The 19931-nt window shown below is 42.6% G+C and overlaps 1 protein-coding gene across 2 annotated transcripts in view; it reads right to left on the bottom strand.

Moving 5' to 3' along the window:
• The window catches only part of PPP2R3C (protein phosphatase 2 regulatory subunit B''gamma), a 36973-nt gene that overhangs the window by 4831 nt on the left and 12211 nt on the right, over positions 1 to 19931 (bottom strand). For both annotated transcript variants that reach the window (XM_019518889.1, XM_019518888.1), the window contains exons 2-11: positions 17943 to 18070; positions 13588 to 13692; positions 12271 to 12383; positions 11145 to 11242; positions 7793 to 7863; positions 7103 to 7235; positions 3843 to 3898; positions 3695 to 3770; positions 2845 to 2981; positions 1358 to 1495 (exon numbers count right to left, since the gene is read on the bottom strand). In XM_019518889.1, the coding sequence (XP_019374434.1) occupies positions 1358 to 1495; positions 2845 to 2981; positions 3695 to 3770; positions 3843 to 3898; positions 7103 to 7235; positions 7793 to 7863; positions 11145 to 11242; positions 12271 to 12383; positions 13588 to 13692; positions 17943 to 18035 (1020 nt within the window). In that variant the 5' untranslated portion in view covers positions 18036 to 18070. The remainder of the gene's footprint in view (positions 1 to 1357; positions 1496 to 2844; positions 2982 to 3694; positions 3771 to 3842; positions 3899 to 7102; positions 7236 to 7792; positions 7864 to 11144; positions 11243 to 12270; positions 12384 to 13587; positions 13693 to 17942; positions 18071 to 19931) is intronic.

The raw sequence follows: 19931 nt of genomic DNA, 5'->3' as shown, positions 1-19931 counted from the left end.
ATAAGACTATTACTGAGGTCCATTAAAAAAAACAAAAAAACAACACTTTTCACCATCTGAACCTCCTGCAGCAGCACACATATTGAATGAATTGGCTTTATGCTCTATGTGAAAGGCAGCTTTGGATGGATTGTGTATCAGCATGGCACTTGCACTGGAAAAATTAAAAATGTTCCAGTTGTTATTTGGAAGACCTCTGTTGAAAGAGCCTGCTTTTTCAGACTTTTATTTGTAATCTCGTCCTCTTCATTTTGGTTCAGTAATAAACCTCCAGTCTGTTCAACAAAAACACTTTGTGAGCTACACTGAATGGTTTACTTAATGAGCTGAATGAAATATTTTCTTGTTCTTGATTTGCATACTGCAGGGCTGAATACACTGAAATGTTGATTCCAGAATCAGGATACAAATGCATGCGACTGTTTTGCCCAGCTGTCACTTAGAAAAAAATGTATGCATGAGACCAGGATTGGTCCTAAAATTCAGCCCCGAACTAACAAAAGGAGCTTTGCTAAATTCATTTTTTCCCCTTCAAATATAACTAGAATATAAGTTTTGAAGAAGGTTCAATTGTATGGAAAATCTGAGGGGAGTTACACAAAAGTCAATTTTACAGTGGGAAATTTTTTCATCACCTGTAACTCAGGAACAGCATAATACATTTTATTCTTTTGCTTTCAGAATAAAATTGGGAACATTTCAGGCCAAAACAATTTTCCAAACTCACCTGGTATACAAATGCTAAAAACGGTTATTTAAAAAAAAGGGAATGGAACTTCATTCCAACTTTAACCACAGGAACCTTCTTCCAATCCATAACAGTTACATATTTAGAAAAAAATTATTATGATTCATAGAAACTACGGAAATGCCAAAAGGTTTAGGAATTGGCACACTGTATATAAAATCCATCAAATGACTATACAGAACTACCACCGTGCTTTTTTACATTACTACTGTTTATAATGAATTGTAAAATCCCTCAAGACACTGAAAGCATGTATAATAGGAAATTAGGACCATACATTTTAATGGGTAGTTTACTTTTTTTCAATTGGTCAGTCACCATTTGGAAGCAATTTCCACTTCTGGAAAAACACAATGATTTTCTATTGATTAAAAATAAAAGCAATTTAAGTTTTTACTGCAAGTAAGACACTGAAAAATGCCTTTTGAATTCCTTCCAAGATTTGAAATATGAGTTTTTAATATTTTAAATCTTTTAAGAAGTAGACACAAATCTCCCAATGGGCACTGGTAATTTACAGCGATTCCCTGCAGATTTGTAAGCAAAAGCGCATAGGCTATAAACACCACAAATACAGAAAATGACCTACCTATATAAAAGGAGACTTACCCTAAAGAAATAATTAAGGGAAAAAACATTCAGGTATCCTTTGTTCTCTATATCAAGCAGTTTGAAAATATATTGCAGAGCTGCAGGTTCCTTTCTGTTTTCTAATGCAAGCACAAAGTCCAGGTAGGTCTTATAGTCCTAAAAGCAGATATAATCACATTTATTACAGTCCTCTATCCAAATTGATTTTTCAAGCAGGAACATACTAATTGGTGGCTATTTCATTGTAGGGAAGCAGTTAGTTTTCTTTGAAAGACAACATGAAACAGAAAATAGTTGCTGCCACTGAAGTGAATGGACAAGTTAGTTTCCAGTGATGGCTGAAATAAGCCAGATCCTCACAGCCATTTTATATATGTAAATTAGGGATTGTGTATAAAAATTCAAATTTAGCTGGCTACATGAAGTGTAAATAATATTTGTTTATTAAATCCTGAAATATCCAAACACTAAATAAATAGTCTGAGATACAAGTGAGATTACAAGGTAGCTTCTAAAAACTTTCCTCCATCACTAGTTAAGAGTTTGGCATAAGGTAAGCTAGAAAAAGACCAGCAGTAAAACACCAAGAGGATAGTTATTTGCTGAGAGTAGGTCACATGACCAGATAACCCAAAATACAAAACTCTCATAGGATAACTAATGCTACAGTTAGGACAGACAGACTCAATAATGGAGACATTAAACAAGCCAGAATTTGGACCGTTCCTCACTCTTCTGTTGCTACTGTTACTTCAGGTTTATGATTACAGTACAGCTGTGACCAGCTGTAACTCATTGTATACTCAGGACTATTATGCAAACAGAGAAATTATCTAATTTAAAAACTGGGCCCCCAGAACCCCATAAAGACTAGGGTGTGTTTGTAATTAACTACTTTTAGATATAGCTATTTAATTGTGACAAACTGTTGTTTGTTTTGAAATGAAGTGTTTCAAAACAAACAACATAGATGTACATTTTCACCATTAGTCTATTCTAAATCTTTTGTTTTAGATTATAGGCTCCTCACTGTTCACATTCACAGCTGTAGGAAGCATGCAGCAAAATGCCCACTGTTTTATGCCTCACATTATCTTCACAATGAAGTTTATTATTTAGCTAGTTGCTGGATCAGTTCCAAACTGCAACGCTGCTCGCTTATCATTTTCATTTCCTTCTTTGTTTAAAAAGAAAAAAACCCAGTGATTGAGAAAAAGATAAATGATTGCTATGCTATACTATACATTAGTTGGCATGCATTTAACATTACTACCTCAAGAATTATGCCTGATTACTTGAAGTAATAAGTAATTACACGGTCTAACATTCTGCTTTGGCTACCTCTGGAATGAAAAAATAACTTTAATAGTCATATTATTTTAGTCTCTTCTTTGTTTCAAAGATGATAACAGTTTCAAAGGTAACAATTATGACAATTTATCTTCATACATCTAACACAGGTCCAATAATTAAAATCAGAGGACAATCTTTATATAAACTACTACCATTTCCCCATCATAAGTTAAGCACTCCTGAAAGACACGATCCAAAAATATGTTGGTCAGAGTCCCAGTTCCATAGCGCGACAGTTCTTCCTTGCTGAGCATACCATTGTGATCTTTGTCAAGATTTAAATACTGGCCTGGGGAAAACAAAACAAAACAAAACACAATCCCTCTACATCATAAAGGAACTAAATTTGAATGAAACAACAGAATTCACAGGTTCATTTACTGCATTTCACTTTTTTTTGGATTACATTGATGAATCAAGTTGTTACAGAGAAATGTTGTATATCTTTAAGTATATTTATACAGCATCATAAGAGTTTACTGAATGTAAAATGACTACAGCACCTGAAGTGCTAACAGAACCATCAGACAATATACGTTGAATAATAGGGCCTGAGTGCATAAACGGAGAGGAACAAAGTCAGAAAGTTAAGGGACAGAAGCACAGTTTAAAGAGGGGGAGGTGGATGGTTGCTGAAAAAGAAAATGGGAAGTTTTCCCCTGTGTTAAGAAGGAGACACAAAAGCCACAAATATGAGTGGGAACAGGCACAGGAAATGGTAAGTACAAAAGGTAAAGGATGAGTGTCTGGAGCACAAAGAGAAAGAGGATAGCTAACAGCAGAAATACAAATGACATTGAGAGAGAACCCAAAATCTGGAACATGATGCAGAGGTTGGGAGGAAGGTAGTGAAAGATGGGGAAGGTGTCTAAAGCAGCAGGAAGAAGCAGATTATCTTAGCAAAAGGATTTCAAAAAGACCACAGGACAAAGGGCAGGTAAGTCATAATTCTTATGTTATGCAAGCTAGCAACTACAAGTGATTTCGTATATAGGAACATACCGTAAACCCTCAATGCAGAAGGAGCAGAAAACCAATTTGTTTCTTGGCTTTCTTTAGAAAGTTCTTCATCCCTTAGCTAAGTGAAAAGGAAACACAATTAGAATATGAAAAAGATGAAATAAAATGGCATATGTCAATAGATCTTTACCTCTAATAAGTCATCAAGGAAACTGCAGGCTAAAATATCCTGGATCTTTATTTTTCCTGCAGGCAGAGAGGAAATCATTCTGTAAAAACATTGCCAATTTTGATATCAAGTTGACCTTAGTCTTACAAAAGTTTCCATTCAGGATAGTAATGTTATTTGAGGGAGTATGACCAGCACGTTAGATCCTAAATGCTAATAGGAACCTATCACTTTTTTCTGCAAAAATATTTATTTTTATACTGGGAGCTCAAAGCACACTAAAAACCTATTACACAGTTTGCACCGCGTAACTGCACACACATCTCTATACCCGTACCCCCACCCACTGCCTTCCTCAGAGGGTTTACTCCTGAAAACGTCTATGCCAAACCCCTCTCCACCTGATGAGATCTGCCATTTGTTTCCCATTGTCCTCTTCTGTCTTCCTGAGTACCAGTACACTTCACTTAGTCCCATTTTAATATAGTCCTTGACTTTGGGGGCTGAGTGTCTATTTATAAGCAGGTTCCTGGCTTACCTGAAACAGGATATGAATTGGTTGAAGTGGGCTGTCAGGGCCCCTTACTGTCTGGTCAGGTGGTCATAGAGAACTGCTTCCCTGGTCAGGTTTCTGAACCCTGTCACCACCAGGAGGAGTGCACAGATGTTTTTCTACACCCCTCTGGTCTATGGGCAGTCCCAGAAGAGGTGGCCGATTGTTTCCGCCTGCCAGGGACAGGTCTGTCTCAGGTAGTTCAATGGATCTCTCTGCCCTGTGCTGTTTTTCCATGCCCACACAGGGAGTGCCCAGTGGGCTGCTTGCCAGTTCAGATCTCTGCACTTTTCTGCAAGTCAGCTGTCACAAGTTAGTAAGTCTACAGGGGATATGGTGTCTCTTGCCCTTACCACCTCCTGTATCTTGTGGTAGTTTACCAGGGTCACTAGGGTTGTGTCTTGCAGCTTGTATTTCTCGCAAACGCGCTTCAGGATCTTGTAAAACCATGGAGCCAATCACAAGGACAGGCCAGTGCAGCCCATACGAATAAGATACATTGTACCACCCACTGAGCACAATTCTCAGCATCAACTCTTTCAAGTCATGGTGAGCCACTACACTGAACACATTTCAACTTCCTCTTCACTCCCACAGCTGAGCTGTACCTTTCTTTCCCATTTCCAATAATTCCTGTTTATTCACCAGCCTTAAATGTCTGATAAACATCACTAAATTGGGACCCCAGGGAATTCACCCAGAATCCCTCTACTGCTTCCTGTCTCAGCCTAGTGCATATGATTAGCATGGTTCTGCCCTCCATGAGATGAAACCAGACCAGACTACCCTATGCTTCATCTGCATATACATTTTTGGAATGTCCCAGGAACTGTGAGAACACCAGGTTCCAGTCATGAGTTGGGACCTAATTTGCACAAGACTATTTCAGGGAAAGGTGGGGTATCTGGAATACACACACACACACATACTGAGCAGTGCTTAGCCGTGGGGTCACTATTGTAGGAGTAAATTTAGTCGGGCTTCTGGCCTACTTGACTAGAAAAACAGACAGAGACCAGAAGTGCTGGTGCTGTTTATTTCAGTTACATGTTTTGAGATAAGAAATCCTGCACGTCTTATTACCCTGTGCACAGATGTCCAATTAAGTAAATTTGTTTTAGTTTCTCCAAGGTCATATTTTTTTCTCTCTTTATCTGTCTTAAGTATAAAAATGCTTGAAAACTTAGAGAGAAGGAGGATTCCTTTGAAACAGACAAGTGGGTGATTCCCCTTGCTGTATGAAATCCTCCCTATGATCACAGTATAGCCCTAAATTGTGATCACAATATAGCCCTAAATAAAGAAAAACTGGCAGTGTCAGTTCTAATTCAACCACAACGCTAAGTTTGATTTCCTCCACACTATGACTTGAAACACTGTTGATTCTTCTGGGGTGCAGCCCAATGAACTACAAGGTAAGTTGTGAGCCTTTTGGCTTTGGACCAATATTATGCATAATTTGTAGTGCATATAAGTAGATGCCAAAGTGCATCTTAAAAGTGAATTTATGGAGTACCTATGCTAAAAACTGCAGCAGCTTCAAAAAAGGTAGAATGTATCAATTTTGGATGAACCAAGTCTATGGGGGCTACATGCAAATTACTACAGGTATGTTTATTTTAAAGTCAGTTTTTTCAAATTTGCTCCTCACTTCCATGTGCTCAGGGACAGCAAAGTCTGTCAGTAAAGAAGGGGGCAGGAAAGGGCTGCAGAGGGAAGAAGTTGGGGGAGGGGCACGGACAAAGGGGCTAACTGACCCCCCCAGATTTATTTTCTCTGCTATAGCAGTGGAAGGAGTATAAACTCAAGACAAACTCCAACAATTAGTTTCGATACCTGGAAAAATTCATCAAATTTCTAAACTATCCATATATGGAATCTAATGATTAGGGCATTACCTTATAATCAGGGTAGGTCTTATATTTGAGTAAATACAGTATGTGATATAGATCAGGTCACACTTAAAACTTTTGCTGGGATAATAATATTCCTCTGAGGTGATATTTTCATTTTTAAACTGGCTAAAACCCTAACATGAATTCACTTACATATGAAAAAGAGCCCTTGCTGGTATTGCTTATTTCATTCAGGGAACTGAAATGAATTATACCATATACTAGCAAAAGCACCTCTTTACTACCACATGCTGCATCTAAAAGCACCTCTTTACTACCACATGCTGCATCTACATGCATAACAACTATGCAAATGTGTGTATAATTATACCAGCAAACCTCTTCCAGTGTATCCTACATCAGAGACGCTCAAATGCCAAGTTAAAGAGAAAGGCATTTCAGAATGTGAGAAAGAGCTCTTGCTTGGATTCCCTAAGAATTACTTGGTAGAAAACCAGCAGAACTGAGTTTGTGCTCATCTTGTACTTAACTGCTTGTAATAACAAATATAAAATCCATTCCAATTCCTTTGCTTCCATAGCCATGGGGCTTAACTTTTTGTTTTTTACTTTCTAAGTAAATACTCTTGAGTACTGCAGTGCTATTTTATGAAAGCTTATTATCACTTTGATCTTATCTGTACAAACATGTCATTACAATCATGCAGAGCTTCATGGTTCTCAATAGACCTTGAACCATATTAAGATCAGACCACAAGACTGAAGCCTATAAAAATATTTGTGCAACATTATGAAGATACAAACACTCATAAAATGTATCATATTTTAAAAACACTGTCATATATATTTAAGATTCTGAAAATACGAAGCTACCTGTTCTGAGAGGATCCAAAAAGAAGAAGAACTTTCTAACTGCAGTGCAGACATAGAATGAGTAAAAGGATTTTTCTAAACCATCCAGCTGTGGCAAAGTAGGGATAAGTTCCAAAATATAATTTTCTAAATCCTGAAAAATTAAAAAAGGAAAGAACATATGAGCTGAAATTGTAAATACTGCCTCTGTTTATTCTCAAGTTTCACGAATTCCAATTATTAAAACTTAAACAGCTGTATATGTGTAACGCTTATTTAATTACTGTAAGCCTCTCTTTTCTTCAAGTAAGCCTGAGTTTCACTGACAGTGGTCTTTCCCCTACTCCCAACATGTTCCGATACATTTAAATAACAGGAGAAAACTTTAAAAAAAAATTAACATCAGACTCAGGCTATTTCTAGTAAGATGACTGGCAGAAGAGCATGAGGGAGTAACTGCTTTCAAAAATCAAAATAACAACACACCAAGGGCATCATTCTCAGCCTCTCTCACTTCCCAGTTCAACTATTTCTTTACCCTTGTATCTCCTAATTAGTCAAATAAATTTGCCATCATTGGAAAGGCCATGATTATTTTGATTTTTCTTTAATGGAGTAAAACCAAAGAAATAAATAATTTGCACTCTCCTAATATTTTAAAACCCCCCAGATAAAACTCACATTTAAATATACTGACTGTGCAATACTTACTGATTCTCTGAGGTAACCCTGTCCTGCCACATCATATAAGCTGAGTCCTATTCTGGTCTGGTGAAGCCACACTGTAAAAAAGGATTAGAATCATGATACATGATCTTTTGCTTCTTCTTTTCCCTAAAATGTAGTTAACACAGAATTGAGGTTTACTGGCAGTGCCTTCTACCCTTGCAGAACATTAAATACACCTATACTTTATTGTTTGAGTACCAGGCAATGTACAGTCAAGATGCATGTTAGCCCTGCTCAGCAACTTCAGCTGTGTCCCCTAGCATTGGCAAAAACTGCTGGGAATAAACTGTAAATATGCTTTAGCCAATGTTGTCCTATAATAAACAGATAGGAATCTGCTCTAAAGACTACAACTTTTACCTCTAATAGTTCCTCCAGCTGGACCCATGTACTGCGTTTCCCCAGCACTCCATAGCATCTGGAAAGACCAAATGCTGCAGTGTCTCTTGGTACTGGTTGGATGGCACTCAAAAAGGACACAGTAAAGGTTTTGGGGTGGGCCTGCTGTATGCATTTACTCTGTATTTTCCAATTTTCAGTTTTAAGTATAGGTGCACATTTGATGTTCTGAAAGACACTCTGATGTTCTGATGTGTAGGTTGTAGCCATGTTGGTCTAAGGACATAGGCAGACAAAGTTCTTTGGGTTATTTAAGTTGGTCTAATAAAGATATCAGATTCACCCACAGAACCTTGTCTGATGTTCTGAGGCACTGCTGGTCAACAACTTGGTGTAGCAGAGCTTGGACAATACATTGCCCTTGCATTTGAAGAGGCAGTATTACTGAAGGGGAACACAATTGTGGGGCACAAGGCAGCTTCTGGGAACAACTCATTACCATTCATATCAAGCTTCCCCCTTCTCCTGGCTGCTCAATGCTCCCAGTACACTGGTGAGATCATGAAGAGGGAGGAAAAAAAACAAGGAAGAAAAGCTGTAAGTGATGAACTGCGATGAGCAAATTCTACCATCAGGATGCAACAAGGAGGAGCCAAAGAGTCTGAGCTCCATTCAAGGGCCAGTGTATAGAAAAGAGGCTCTGCACAAGCCTCTGTAGCAGGAGAGACCAAAAACAACACATGTTTCTTCAGTCAGAACAGCAGCTTGCAACCTGGTAAGAGCACTAAGAGGTATGAACAGATCCATTTTCCTTTAGGGGCGTTCCCTTGCCTTCTCTCCCAAAGTCTGCCTTAGTCGTGACGTGAAATATAATTTCTAAGACAGTCTGCCAGAAAATCCCTTTTTATAGTGAATCTGAATATCAAACCCATCTCCTTGTCCAAAGGGGACTACATCCAAGCAATGCAAGGACCAAACTGGACAAAAACTCTGCCTTTGCCCTGTTATGATATAGTAATTTTCAAAACACTGAGCCTGCATGTGAGTTTTGGTGGTGTTTGGTCTCAATGGCCAGAGCACGCCATCTGGAGCCATCCAGTTATCTGAGATAACATCCAGCACGGTGTAGTGTTTATTGGCACGTGCCATGGCACTGCACTAACTAACATGGATACATCACTTCCCATTCAGAAGATGGAAGGTGCAGAACTAGATCAACAGTGTTGTGTTATACATTTTGGATATACCCTTTGATGCCAGGCTGTCTGCAAACTCTGACATGCACAAATGACTTTTTCAGTTTGTCCATTTGGCTGCTTTCACATTTAGATCCAGTTTTTACTCAAAAATAATGAAATACTGCTTCCCCAATAGGGCAGTTGGTTCTGGACATTAATTGAGATCAATAATAAATTGGGTTATACCATTTTTGGGAGGATTGGAAACATAATTGGTGCACAAAAAGTAATACTGGTAAATTTCAATGCCCTGTGATTTTTTGAAGGAGCAGTATTTATAAAAAAATCTTTGCTCAAATAACCTAATTTAGATTCACAGCCCTTCACAAGACACACAAGGCACAGCAATTTAAGATAATTCAAATAAGCATGAATTTTAATGACTATAAATAAGCCAATGACATCCTTACCTACTGGTTCTACCATTCCACTATCACATACTGTTAAATCTCTAGATTAAGAATAAAATGTGAGAACACATCCAAAAACAAACAAAACCCAAAACAAAACAAAAGCCCACAGCTCCCCAAAACAAAATCGCAAGTAATAAACTGCACAATTAACTCTGGTTTCAATTGACAGTCACTTGAAATGTTGAAATCCCTAAAAAAAGGACATTGCATCAGTGAATAGCAAGGGTTTTCATCCAAAATTCCATAACAGCCGAGCCCTGACTGTAGCATTACATAGATAAATATGTAGACACTTTTATCAAGCGAAGAGATCTGTCTCATAGACACTTTTCCTTCCCATTTACAATTGTATGGACAAATTTTGTTACCATTCAAAAATATACACAACATTTTTGCAATAAATTTTACTAATATTCAATACATGTTCCTTCTATTAAATGCAATTTAGATAAAAAGCACCCAACCTGGTACCATGTGACCACTAGCAAGGAATATACTGCAGGATTGAAATCTTGCTGTTAAGGCTTAGGAGTGGTCTATATACCTGGAACGTTAATTTCTATTGAAGATTTAAGGTTTGGTCTAATGCCCACTGAAGTCCATAATAATCACTGGATCACTGTTATAGGACATTCCTACAGTTTTCAAATATTACAATCATCTGCTATTTATACAAGTGGAACCCATACTATAAATGCTTTGCAGTAAAGCAATAAAAGAAACGAGTAGCTACACTCCTTGTTCTTGGTTAAATGCTTTACCTTCTGAAAAGTTTGTTTTTAAAATTGGTGGAAAATAGGTCGTGTCCTTTAGGCTTATCTTTAGAATGGATAGGAAGAAAATAAGAGTTGTTAAGTAAGCAAGAAAAAACAAATTGTTACAAAACAACAGTGACTACATATTCTTGCCAAGCCTATGAGCTCTTGCAGTTCTCTACACAACTTAAACATAGAAAGGAGGAAAACTAAAACCCAAATTTAATTGTTTAGAGAACAGCATAGGGCACTTTGGTCACCTGTTCACTTCTTTTCTCTGCATGCGATGTCAATTTGAAGAGCATTTAGCAGGAATTCAAGGTAAGAATGAGCTAGAAAGGTGCATTTCAATCCCATATGGAACCAGCCAATTGTATTACATGAATTTAAATCTTTTTTCTCTTATAATACAACAGTCAGGAAAAAAGGATGCAGTGAAAGCATGGGATCTCAGGAGTCAGATCATGCTGCTCTTGAAGAGGACAGCAGTTGCCCTACTGGACTTCAAATGATGCATGCTGGTACAATAAAATTTAAATGGCCCTGAAAAGGAAAACAAATATCACCAAAGAAAGAAACTTCTACTGACCTTTTCTCATTACATAATTGAAGAACTGCATGATAGATATCCTTCCATAAGGGTCATTGTGGAGTAACTTAGCAAAGACTTTGGCTGTGAAGAACTGCCTATGAAATACAAACAAAACAGCACTAAAACTCTCCAAGCCTAATTATACTGCACTGAATGATGTATGCAACCATGGTGGCCCCAACTGACTAAAATTCTTTTGAATATTTTAATAGGATAAGGTGTGCTCATTTTCTTGCAGTAACAAGGTTTGAAAATGGTGGGACAAATTTGAAATCTCAGTCATAGTGTGACTTTTGTAAATGTTATAATATGAATGCACAAGTACAACATGACTATACAACAAAATAAGAGACTCTGAAATCAGACAGAATTTGAGACAGAGTTGTCTGATGCTCTAGTGAAAGAAACAGAACACTGAACGGTATGACACTAGTCACACCATGTCCAGCCTTCTCATTAGGCCCAGATATTTCCCCATAATATCAAACTCTATGTATTTTTACAGGAAGTAAAGTGCACACCATGAGATCTCTAAGGCACCAGAGCTAAGTTCAGTATGATGACCAGTGCGCTACCTGCTATGACTGCTGCTTCCAAGAGATGCTTTCTGTTGACTGAACGGTGCTCAGGTCCTTAGAACATCTTTATTCCATTCAGTTTCAAATCTGTTTTAGCAGTTTCCAGTCCTCCATATTTACGATGACAGATGCAAACTGAACTGCCCAACTACTACCTGTTCCTGGGTGCTAGCTTGCTCCTTGCCCAGCCAGACTAGCTGGGCTGCTATACTAGGTGTTCCTTGCCTTCAATGGTGTGGAAAAAGCAGGATTATTTATCTTGATACTGCAGATGGAGTTTCCTTCCTAACCCCATGAGCACTGCAATTTTCTGGACATCATATTTACTATTAGAAACATACTTCTGTTATATATATCCCCCTTAATGAAAATGCAACAGCATCAAAAATATTCTACCACTTGATCGGATATTGTACATTTCAGACACCAGTGGTAACATTCTTGTCTGAATTATCACCATTTCTCACTACTGAGTAAAGTGTCTCTTAAAACTTAAAAAAAAAAATGTAATCCTAGTAAAAATGTACTAAATGAAAGAGCCTTACTTGCACTTGGGTCCAGCTTTCTCACCAACTTTCAAGAAGTTTTCATAATTGATCATTGCTTCCTCCCCAATCATAGGCAGTGTCTGATGTTTGTCCAGAAGAAACCACAAATTCTGAAAAAGGTTTTGAGAAATATCACTTAACAGATATTGAACACACTCAAACAGATTGTCTAAGAGAATATCTTCACTGAAGTTAACTTTAGAAAATGATGCACAGACTTGAGCACACTGGTTGACTTAGCTTGGGTGAGAGCTGCCCAGAGCAAAAACATACTGGACTGTGTCTAGTAATACATACCACTGTGTATTACTAGATGCAGGGGTGGGCAAAATGGCAGATTCAGCTGGCAGCTGGAGTCCATTTCCCAACAGTCCCTACGGCCAGTGTCCATAGCAACCCCAGCAGTGGTGGCACTGTGATAACATGGGGCCAGCGTTTCCAAGGAGACTGGCCCTAGCAGCATTGGCAGGGCACGTGGCTGGGTGGAGAGCTGCTCCAGGACCAGGATCTTGCAGTGATTAACAGCTTGGTCCACAGCTAGGGCACAGCCACAATCCGCTGCCTGCATGCCCATGCCCAAGGCGTGCAGGCAGTGAATCACAGCTCTGCCCCAGCTCTGGACCACACTGTCACCACTGCAAGATCCGAGACCCAACCCCAGAGCAGCTCCCCACCCTACCAGTGCTGCTGGGGCTGGTCTCTGTGGAAATCCTGGCCCTGCACTGTCAAGGGTGCCACCACTGCTGGGGTCTCCATGGAAACCAGTCACAGCAACATGGGAACGGGCTGCTGGGAAATGGAGTCTGCTGTGGGCCAGACTTTGCCCACCCCTGTACTAGGGCTTCTGAAGTCATATTCCATCGTTTATAATAAGATTTGCCACAGTAAATTTGTGGGAAGAGCTGTTTGTCTTTTGGTCACAAAGGGGAACTGACAGAAGGCATTGGACAAGTATCAGCATTAGAGTGGCTTAGTAACCTACATGCTTTGTCGTTTGAGTGAAAACTGTCTCACTCATATAAACAGCACTTGGGCTTTAGGCTTGGTTTGGATAGGGATGATTCTGCCTTGAGCAGGATATTGGACTAAATGACCTTCCAACCCTACTTCCCTATGATTCCACAACTGGCCAACTAGCTCATGTATTTACTTCCCCCCGCCCCCAAACACACACCACCACAACTAGAAATGAAAAATGTTGTTTAACAGGAGCCAGATTACTAATGTTAGTTGCACAGAAGTCCAAGTTAACTCTGCAGTGAAGATGGGCATTAAAAGCACATTAAAAATAACACACACACAATGCCTTCTTACTTGCAGCTCTTCATTATCCAACAGCTCCCTACTTTTTCTCTGCAAGAAAACTGCTCTAGATTCTTCTCGTAATTTCTGCAGCAAGATTTCATCCTCAGCTGGCAGCTAAAAATAATTACAGTGCTGTCATTATATATACTGCAGTAGTACTCAAAGAATCCTAAGCTCTAATCAGAATTGGGGCCATGTTTTTTGCTAAGAATGGCATGACCATACCAGCACAGAGAACACTGACATGCAAAGAGCTTACAATATAATATGTAATGTATGACGAATGTGTCAAAAAAAGGAGAAAGGAGTATGATGTTACTATCTCTTTATTATACATGGCCAACACATTTCCACAGGGAGAATATACTTTTTGCAATACAAGCTGGAATTAGGTTAATTACAGAGCCAACATCTTCTCAGGAACTTGATTTCTGTTCTTGTGAAAGATTAATGAATAAAAAAGGCCTCAAGTCATTGTCTCTTACTGCTTTTTGGTTTATATTCTAACTTGGCTGCTGCTGTTCTATACATGTACCATTTCATGTTCTGAAGTGTGGTGCCATGGGCAACTGGTGCCTCCTGAGTCTAGGGCAGCACCAGTGGCCGACAGCCAACCACGGGGAGGGGCCCCCCAGCAGCCAATCTCCAGCCCTGGAAGCGCTGGCAGGAAAACCAGAAGTGTTTCTCTTGGCACCCCCACTCTCCGGCTGTAGCCGATCTCAGGGGGGGCACCGGCCAGCACTTCTTTTGGTGCTCCCACTCGCCTGCCAGCACGGGCCAATCTCAGAGGGGGCACGTGCCCCGCACCGTGGGCTCCCTATGCATTGCCCATGTGTGGTGCTATTACATGTTAAACAATAACCAACAGCAAAATGAAGATAACCTGAAAGCCTTAAAAATATATAGCCTTTTCAAAGGTGCAGATTTCATATTATTGCTTCATTGTCTCATACTTCAGTGTGCCATACTTCTGTTACTAGAACCTGACCATGCACAAGATCTGAGAATTCTTGTATAGAAAAATCTGACTCCAATGTCTACCTTTAGTAACAAACAGTATTAATTATTAGTAGGGATCCGGGTTTTCCATTTCCTGCAGAAAAATGTGGATTTTCTCCTTTAAAAAAAGGAGAAAAAACCTAGGAAACTGTAGGTTTCCCTTAGCAGGCTGGCAGAGTTGCAGCCTGCAAGGGGCTGCTTGGGGCTGGGGGGGAACAGGAGAAGGGAGATCAGAGGCAAGGGGCACCCCGTGCATTTGCACACACATGCATATGGCTAGCAATACAGCCAGGCAGTGTGGTGGAAAGTAACTCTCTGTAGGTAATTCTGGGGGGAGGGGCATAGGCAATGCATGGAGGGGCACAGTGCGGGGCATAACGTGTAGGAAGACTGAAGCAGCAACGGCTCGAATCGAGCCTGCACAGTGAGGGAGGGAGTGGGGCAGGGTTGGTGGTGCTGCCCAGCCAGGGCAGTATATGGTGCCCGGGACCGAAGCAGTCAGGAATACATGGCTGAGGGGTTCAGTTGGGGAGTGAGACAGAGCCACGGGCAACTCACCTGGGGAGGTGGCAGAGGCAGCTCCCCACCACTGTGCACACACATGGGGAGGGGTCGGGCCCATAGGTGTCGTGGGAGGCCACGGAGCACTTCTGCACTCACATCAGGGCATGGGGCTGCAACCTGGCCAGACTGGAACTTGGCAGGAGCTGCCTCTGCAGCCCAGTGGCTGGGACCCAGAACAGGAGGGTGGAGCAGGGCTGAGAGGCTCGGTGCTGCTGCTGCTGGGAACGCCATACCACCAAGGCTGCCCAGGTGAGGTGCTGTAGTGGCGGTGTGGAATTGTGACCCCTCCACTAAGGCAGCAGACAGGTGGTGCCTCACCTTGATGGCCATGGCAGCACAGTGCTCCTGGAGCAGTGGCAGCAGTAGCACCAAGCCTCCCCACCCTGCTCCAAATCAGATAATTTTGCATTTTTAACAGAAAGAAACAGGATCCCTGATTATTACTTTGCACTGAAGTATATTTTAACTTGATTGATGAAGAACTCCAAGAAGACTAACACAAATGAGAGGCAGATACAGGCATTCTCTGCTACAATATGAATGACTGTTATTATTAGAGACCAAGGCTCCTGACTGGTCAGTGAGAGTTAGAGCCACAATATGTCAGGTGTTGTAACATTTAACTTTAAGGCACCCTGAGTTAGGCGACTAAGCTCCCCTGTACAATGTATGAGAACACTTAGACACTGAAAAGGGGACACACACATTAATAAAAAAGAATGAACATATCTAAGCTAGTCGGTAGGGAATGCTGAGTCTTCTTGTAGGTAGCTACCTAAATTAGTTCAATCTTTGCATGTAAAACCTACATTACAGCTACAAGCAGATGCAAAACTGCCCATTTCCTGACGTCACTGAGCACTTTTATCCCTAACACTTAACAGGATTCTCAAACTAAGCATTCTCCTGCCTATTCTACTTGCTAGATCCACACCATTAGGCATTCCCAAAGCATGCCTACCAGGTAAGACGTCTGTCCCACAGCACAGTACTTATTCACATGGGATGTGGGAAATAGAGGTTACAAGATGATGTTTTCCAACTAATTTCCATTAGGGATTTAAACTTCGCTGTTCCGTTATTTCATAGATTTCATAGACATTAGGGCTGGAAGGAACCTCAGAAGATCGAGTTCAGCCCTGCACCCGAAGGGCAGGAAGTCAGCTGGGGTCATAGGATCCCAGCAAGATAAGCATCCAATTTGCTCTTGAAGGTGTTCAATGTAGGTGCATGAACCACCTCTGATGGCAGGCTGCCCCAGACCTTGGGGGCTCAGACAGTAAAGAAATTCTTCCTTATGTCCAGCCTAAAACGGTCTTGCTGGAGTTTATGACCGTTCAACTTCGTCATCCCTTGGGGCGCTCTGGTGAACAAACGTTCCCCCAGATCCTGGTGGTCACCCCTGATAAACTTACAGGTGGCCATCAGATCACCCCTGAGCCTGCGCTTTTCCAGGCTAAAGAGCCCCATGGCTCTAAGCCTGTTGTCGTAAGGTCTGCTTTCCTGACCTCTGATCATGCGCATGGCTCTCCTCTAGACTCTCTCAAGCTTCTCCACATCCTTTTTGAATTGCGGAGCCCAAAACTGTACGCAGTACTCCAGCTGCAGCCTCACCAGGGCTGAGTACAAGGGGAGAATGACGTCCTGGGATTTGCTTGAGAAGCATCTATGGATGCAAGCTAGTGTTTTGGTCGCTTTGCTAGATGCAGCATTGCACTGCAGGCTTATGTTCATCTTGTGGTCAATGATGACCCCCAAGTCTAGGTCAGGGGTGTCAAACTCACCTTATGCCCCACACTGGATCCAGACCGTGGGGCTCTTTGTGGGCCAGATCTAAACTGGGGCACAGGGCAGTGGCAGTGCCAGATACTGTGATAGCAGTAGGGCAAGTGGGGAGCAGCTGTAAGCAAAGAGCTGTGGTAGCAGCAGGACAGGCAACTATGGGCCAGGAGGCTGTTCTCTCTGGTGGAGGCAGCACAAACAGTGGTGGGCCAAGCACCTGCAGGGTGAGCAATGGCTGTGTCATGCTGCCCTCACTTGCCCCCTCTGCTGCCCATGGCCTTGTCCACTTGGGCCCCAGAGCCCTGGATTCTGCAGCAGGCCACGCCCACCCCGACTAGCCATGCTCCCAAATTCCCTAATCAGTCACCTGACATGCTAGCTGGAGCAGCTCTACAGCCAGATCTGAACTGCAGGCTGGGTATCTGACATCCCCATCATAGTTGAATGCCTTAACCACTGGCCTATCAGGTATTTGGAAGCAGGCTTCTCTCACTCTTCTGCTGAAGCTTGTTTTATTTCTTGAATATAAAATCCTTGAATAGTCACTGGAACAGGGACTCAAGCCAGGTCTCCTATACGAGTGCCTTATCTATCCAGCCTGGAGCCATAAAAATCACTGTGATAAGCTTATAACTATACTCAAACCAAATGATTGACAGCTTTTGCAGATTCTCAGAAAAGTTGGCTCATGTCTTCACAATAAATGCTATTTGTGACACCAGGAATACCAATTCAAGACCAACAAAGATGGGAAAGGAAGGAAAAGAAAAAATGAATTATTTTAATAGGCTTGGCTACTGAGGAATATAATCAATCAAGTGTGGTGCTAGGAAACTAGTTCATGGCATAATCAGCATATGAGACTGATTAAATCTATATCTGAGGACACAGAAACACACTGCAAAATAAAGCTGTCATATTTTGATCCAATTAAGCTCTTGGGATTAAAATGGCAGTATTAAAAAGTAATGTTTTCTATTCTTGAAAGGAATATCCTTAGGTTTGGATACACCACTTACCCTGTAATAAAATCGTGGTATGTTCAGATATGATATATTAAAACTTTTTCTTCCTCCTTTCCATTCCATGTAGTATTTGGTAAACAACTCCATTTCTTCATCTTTCAGTTCTTGTTCACTTTTTTTTGCTGGTCAATACAGAACAAAATGTCTTACGTGCCTGGGATACAGTGTATTTCAGTTACTTATTTACGTATTAATAATGTATACTGATCACATGGACCGTTCGTAAGAAAATCCACATGGATTTTTATATAATTGCATTATTCTAATATAATAAAAGCCTTATCGCTTCCGTCTGTGTGTCTGTATGTCCGTATCGCTCCGGGCCAACTGCGCTTGCATGGCCCAGAGCCTCACAGACAAAGAGACAGACAGGCAGAGATGAAGACGAGAACGGAGGTGGTTGGAGCCAAGGTGTGCTCCCCGCTGTGGGGAGTGGCCCTGGCATTCAACCCTACGTGGGAGAGGAGGGGCCTGGTACACAGCTGCACGGTGCCAAGAGGGGAGTGGGCGGGGGGCATGGGTAGCATCTGCCAGCTGCAGCACGCCCCCTGCACCCAAACCCCCCACAGCACCCTGTAACCATGTGCCACGCCCCCCCCAGTGGCTGTGCGCCATGCCCCACCCCCCATATGGGGAGCACCCGCCAGCTGTAGGCCATGGGGAGGGCATGGCCCCGGCTGTAGGACATGGAGGCAGGGTGTGCTCCTGATGCCTGGTCCCTGCATGGCACTCTGCAGCTGCATACCACGCCCCCCATACCTCACCCCAGGGCCGCTCCCTGGGCTGCTGCCCCCCACACAGCCACGTGCCATGCTCCCACACATGCCCTGCACCACACCACAGGGCTAAGCCCCATGCTGTGTGGCCACAGCTGAGGGGTGCTCCCCCCACCATGGCCACTCCCCATGCCATACACCAACCCCCACCCCCCAGCGCTGTGCCACAACCAGCAGGCACTCCCCATGCCGTGGCCACTCCCCACACCATGTCCCACAGCACTGCCCCCTGTACCACACCCTGGGTCCACTCCCCATACCACACAGTCGCAGCTGGCAGGTGCTCCTCCCCTGTGCGGAACCATGCACCATGCCCCCCCATGCACCCTGCGTCACATCCTGGAGCTGCTCCCCATGTCATGTGGCCACAGCCAGCGGGCATTCCCCATACTATGTGGCCACTCCCCATGGCATGCCACACCCACCCAGCATGTGGCCTGCACTACACCCTGAGGCTGCTCCCCATGCCACACAGCCATCATGCACTCCCCACACCATGGGTGCTCCCTGCGCCATGCCCTGTGGCCATGCACTACCCTGCCCCGCGCAGCCGTGCGCAGAGCAGCTGGGGGGGGAGCGGGGCGGGCACAGCTGGAGCAGGGCTGAACAGAGAGCGGCAGGGGGAGCTGGGCATGACTCAGAGCAGCAGCAGCAAGGTGGTGGGTGCAGGGCAAGACCCAGAGTAGCAACTGGTGGTGGGGAGCGTGCAGGGCCAGATGCTGGTCTCTATCCCCGGCCCTCCCCCACCCTCATTCATGACAGGCATTTTGCTAGTTTTTCATAACCAGGGTCACTGAGCCACATCATCCACAAGGGTTAAACCACTTAAACTGGGGCATAAATATCCAGCACTTATATATTATATCCAGGGGCCTGCAGAAGGAGCAGCTGAAGGGGGCATGGTTATGACCATGGATCTGCATTTTACACTTGCAATGGAAAAACATGGATTTTTTCCTTTAAAGGAGAAAAATGTGGGTTTTCTTCTTTAAAGGAAAAAAACCCCTGCAAACTGTGGGTTTCCCTTTGCAGGCTGGCAGTTTCAGCCTGTAAGGGGCTGCTTGGGGCTGGGGGAGTGGGACACAAAGGGTGCCACATGCACATTCGTGCGCACAGCACAGGGCAGCTAAGCTAGGCAGTGTGGCAGAGAGCAGCCCCCTAAAGGTTAGTCTATGGGGGCAGGGAGGGCATAAGTGATGTGTCGTGG

The sequence above is a fragment of the Gavialis gangeticus genome, unplaced genomic scaffold (assembly GCF_001723915.1).
Source record: "Gavialis gangeticus isolate Ggan-Ray unplaced genomic scaffold, GavGan_comp1, whole genome shotgun sequence".
Taxonomy (NCBI): domain Eukaryota; kingdom Metazoa; phylum Chordata; order Crocodylia; family Gavialidae; genus Gavialis; species Gavialis gangeticus.
The sequence above is the reverse complement of the archived record's forward strand: the minus strand, read 5'-3'. Positions and strand labels throughout refer to the sequence as shown.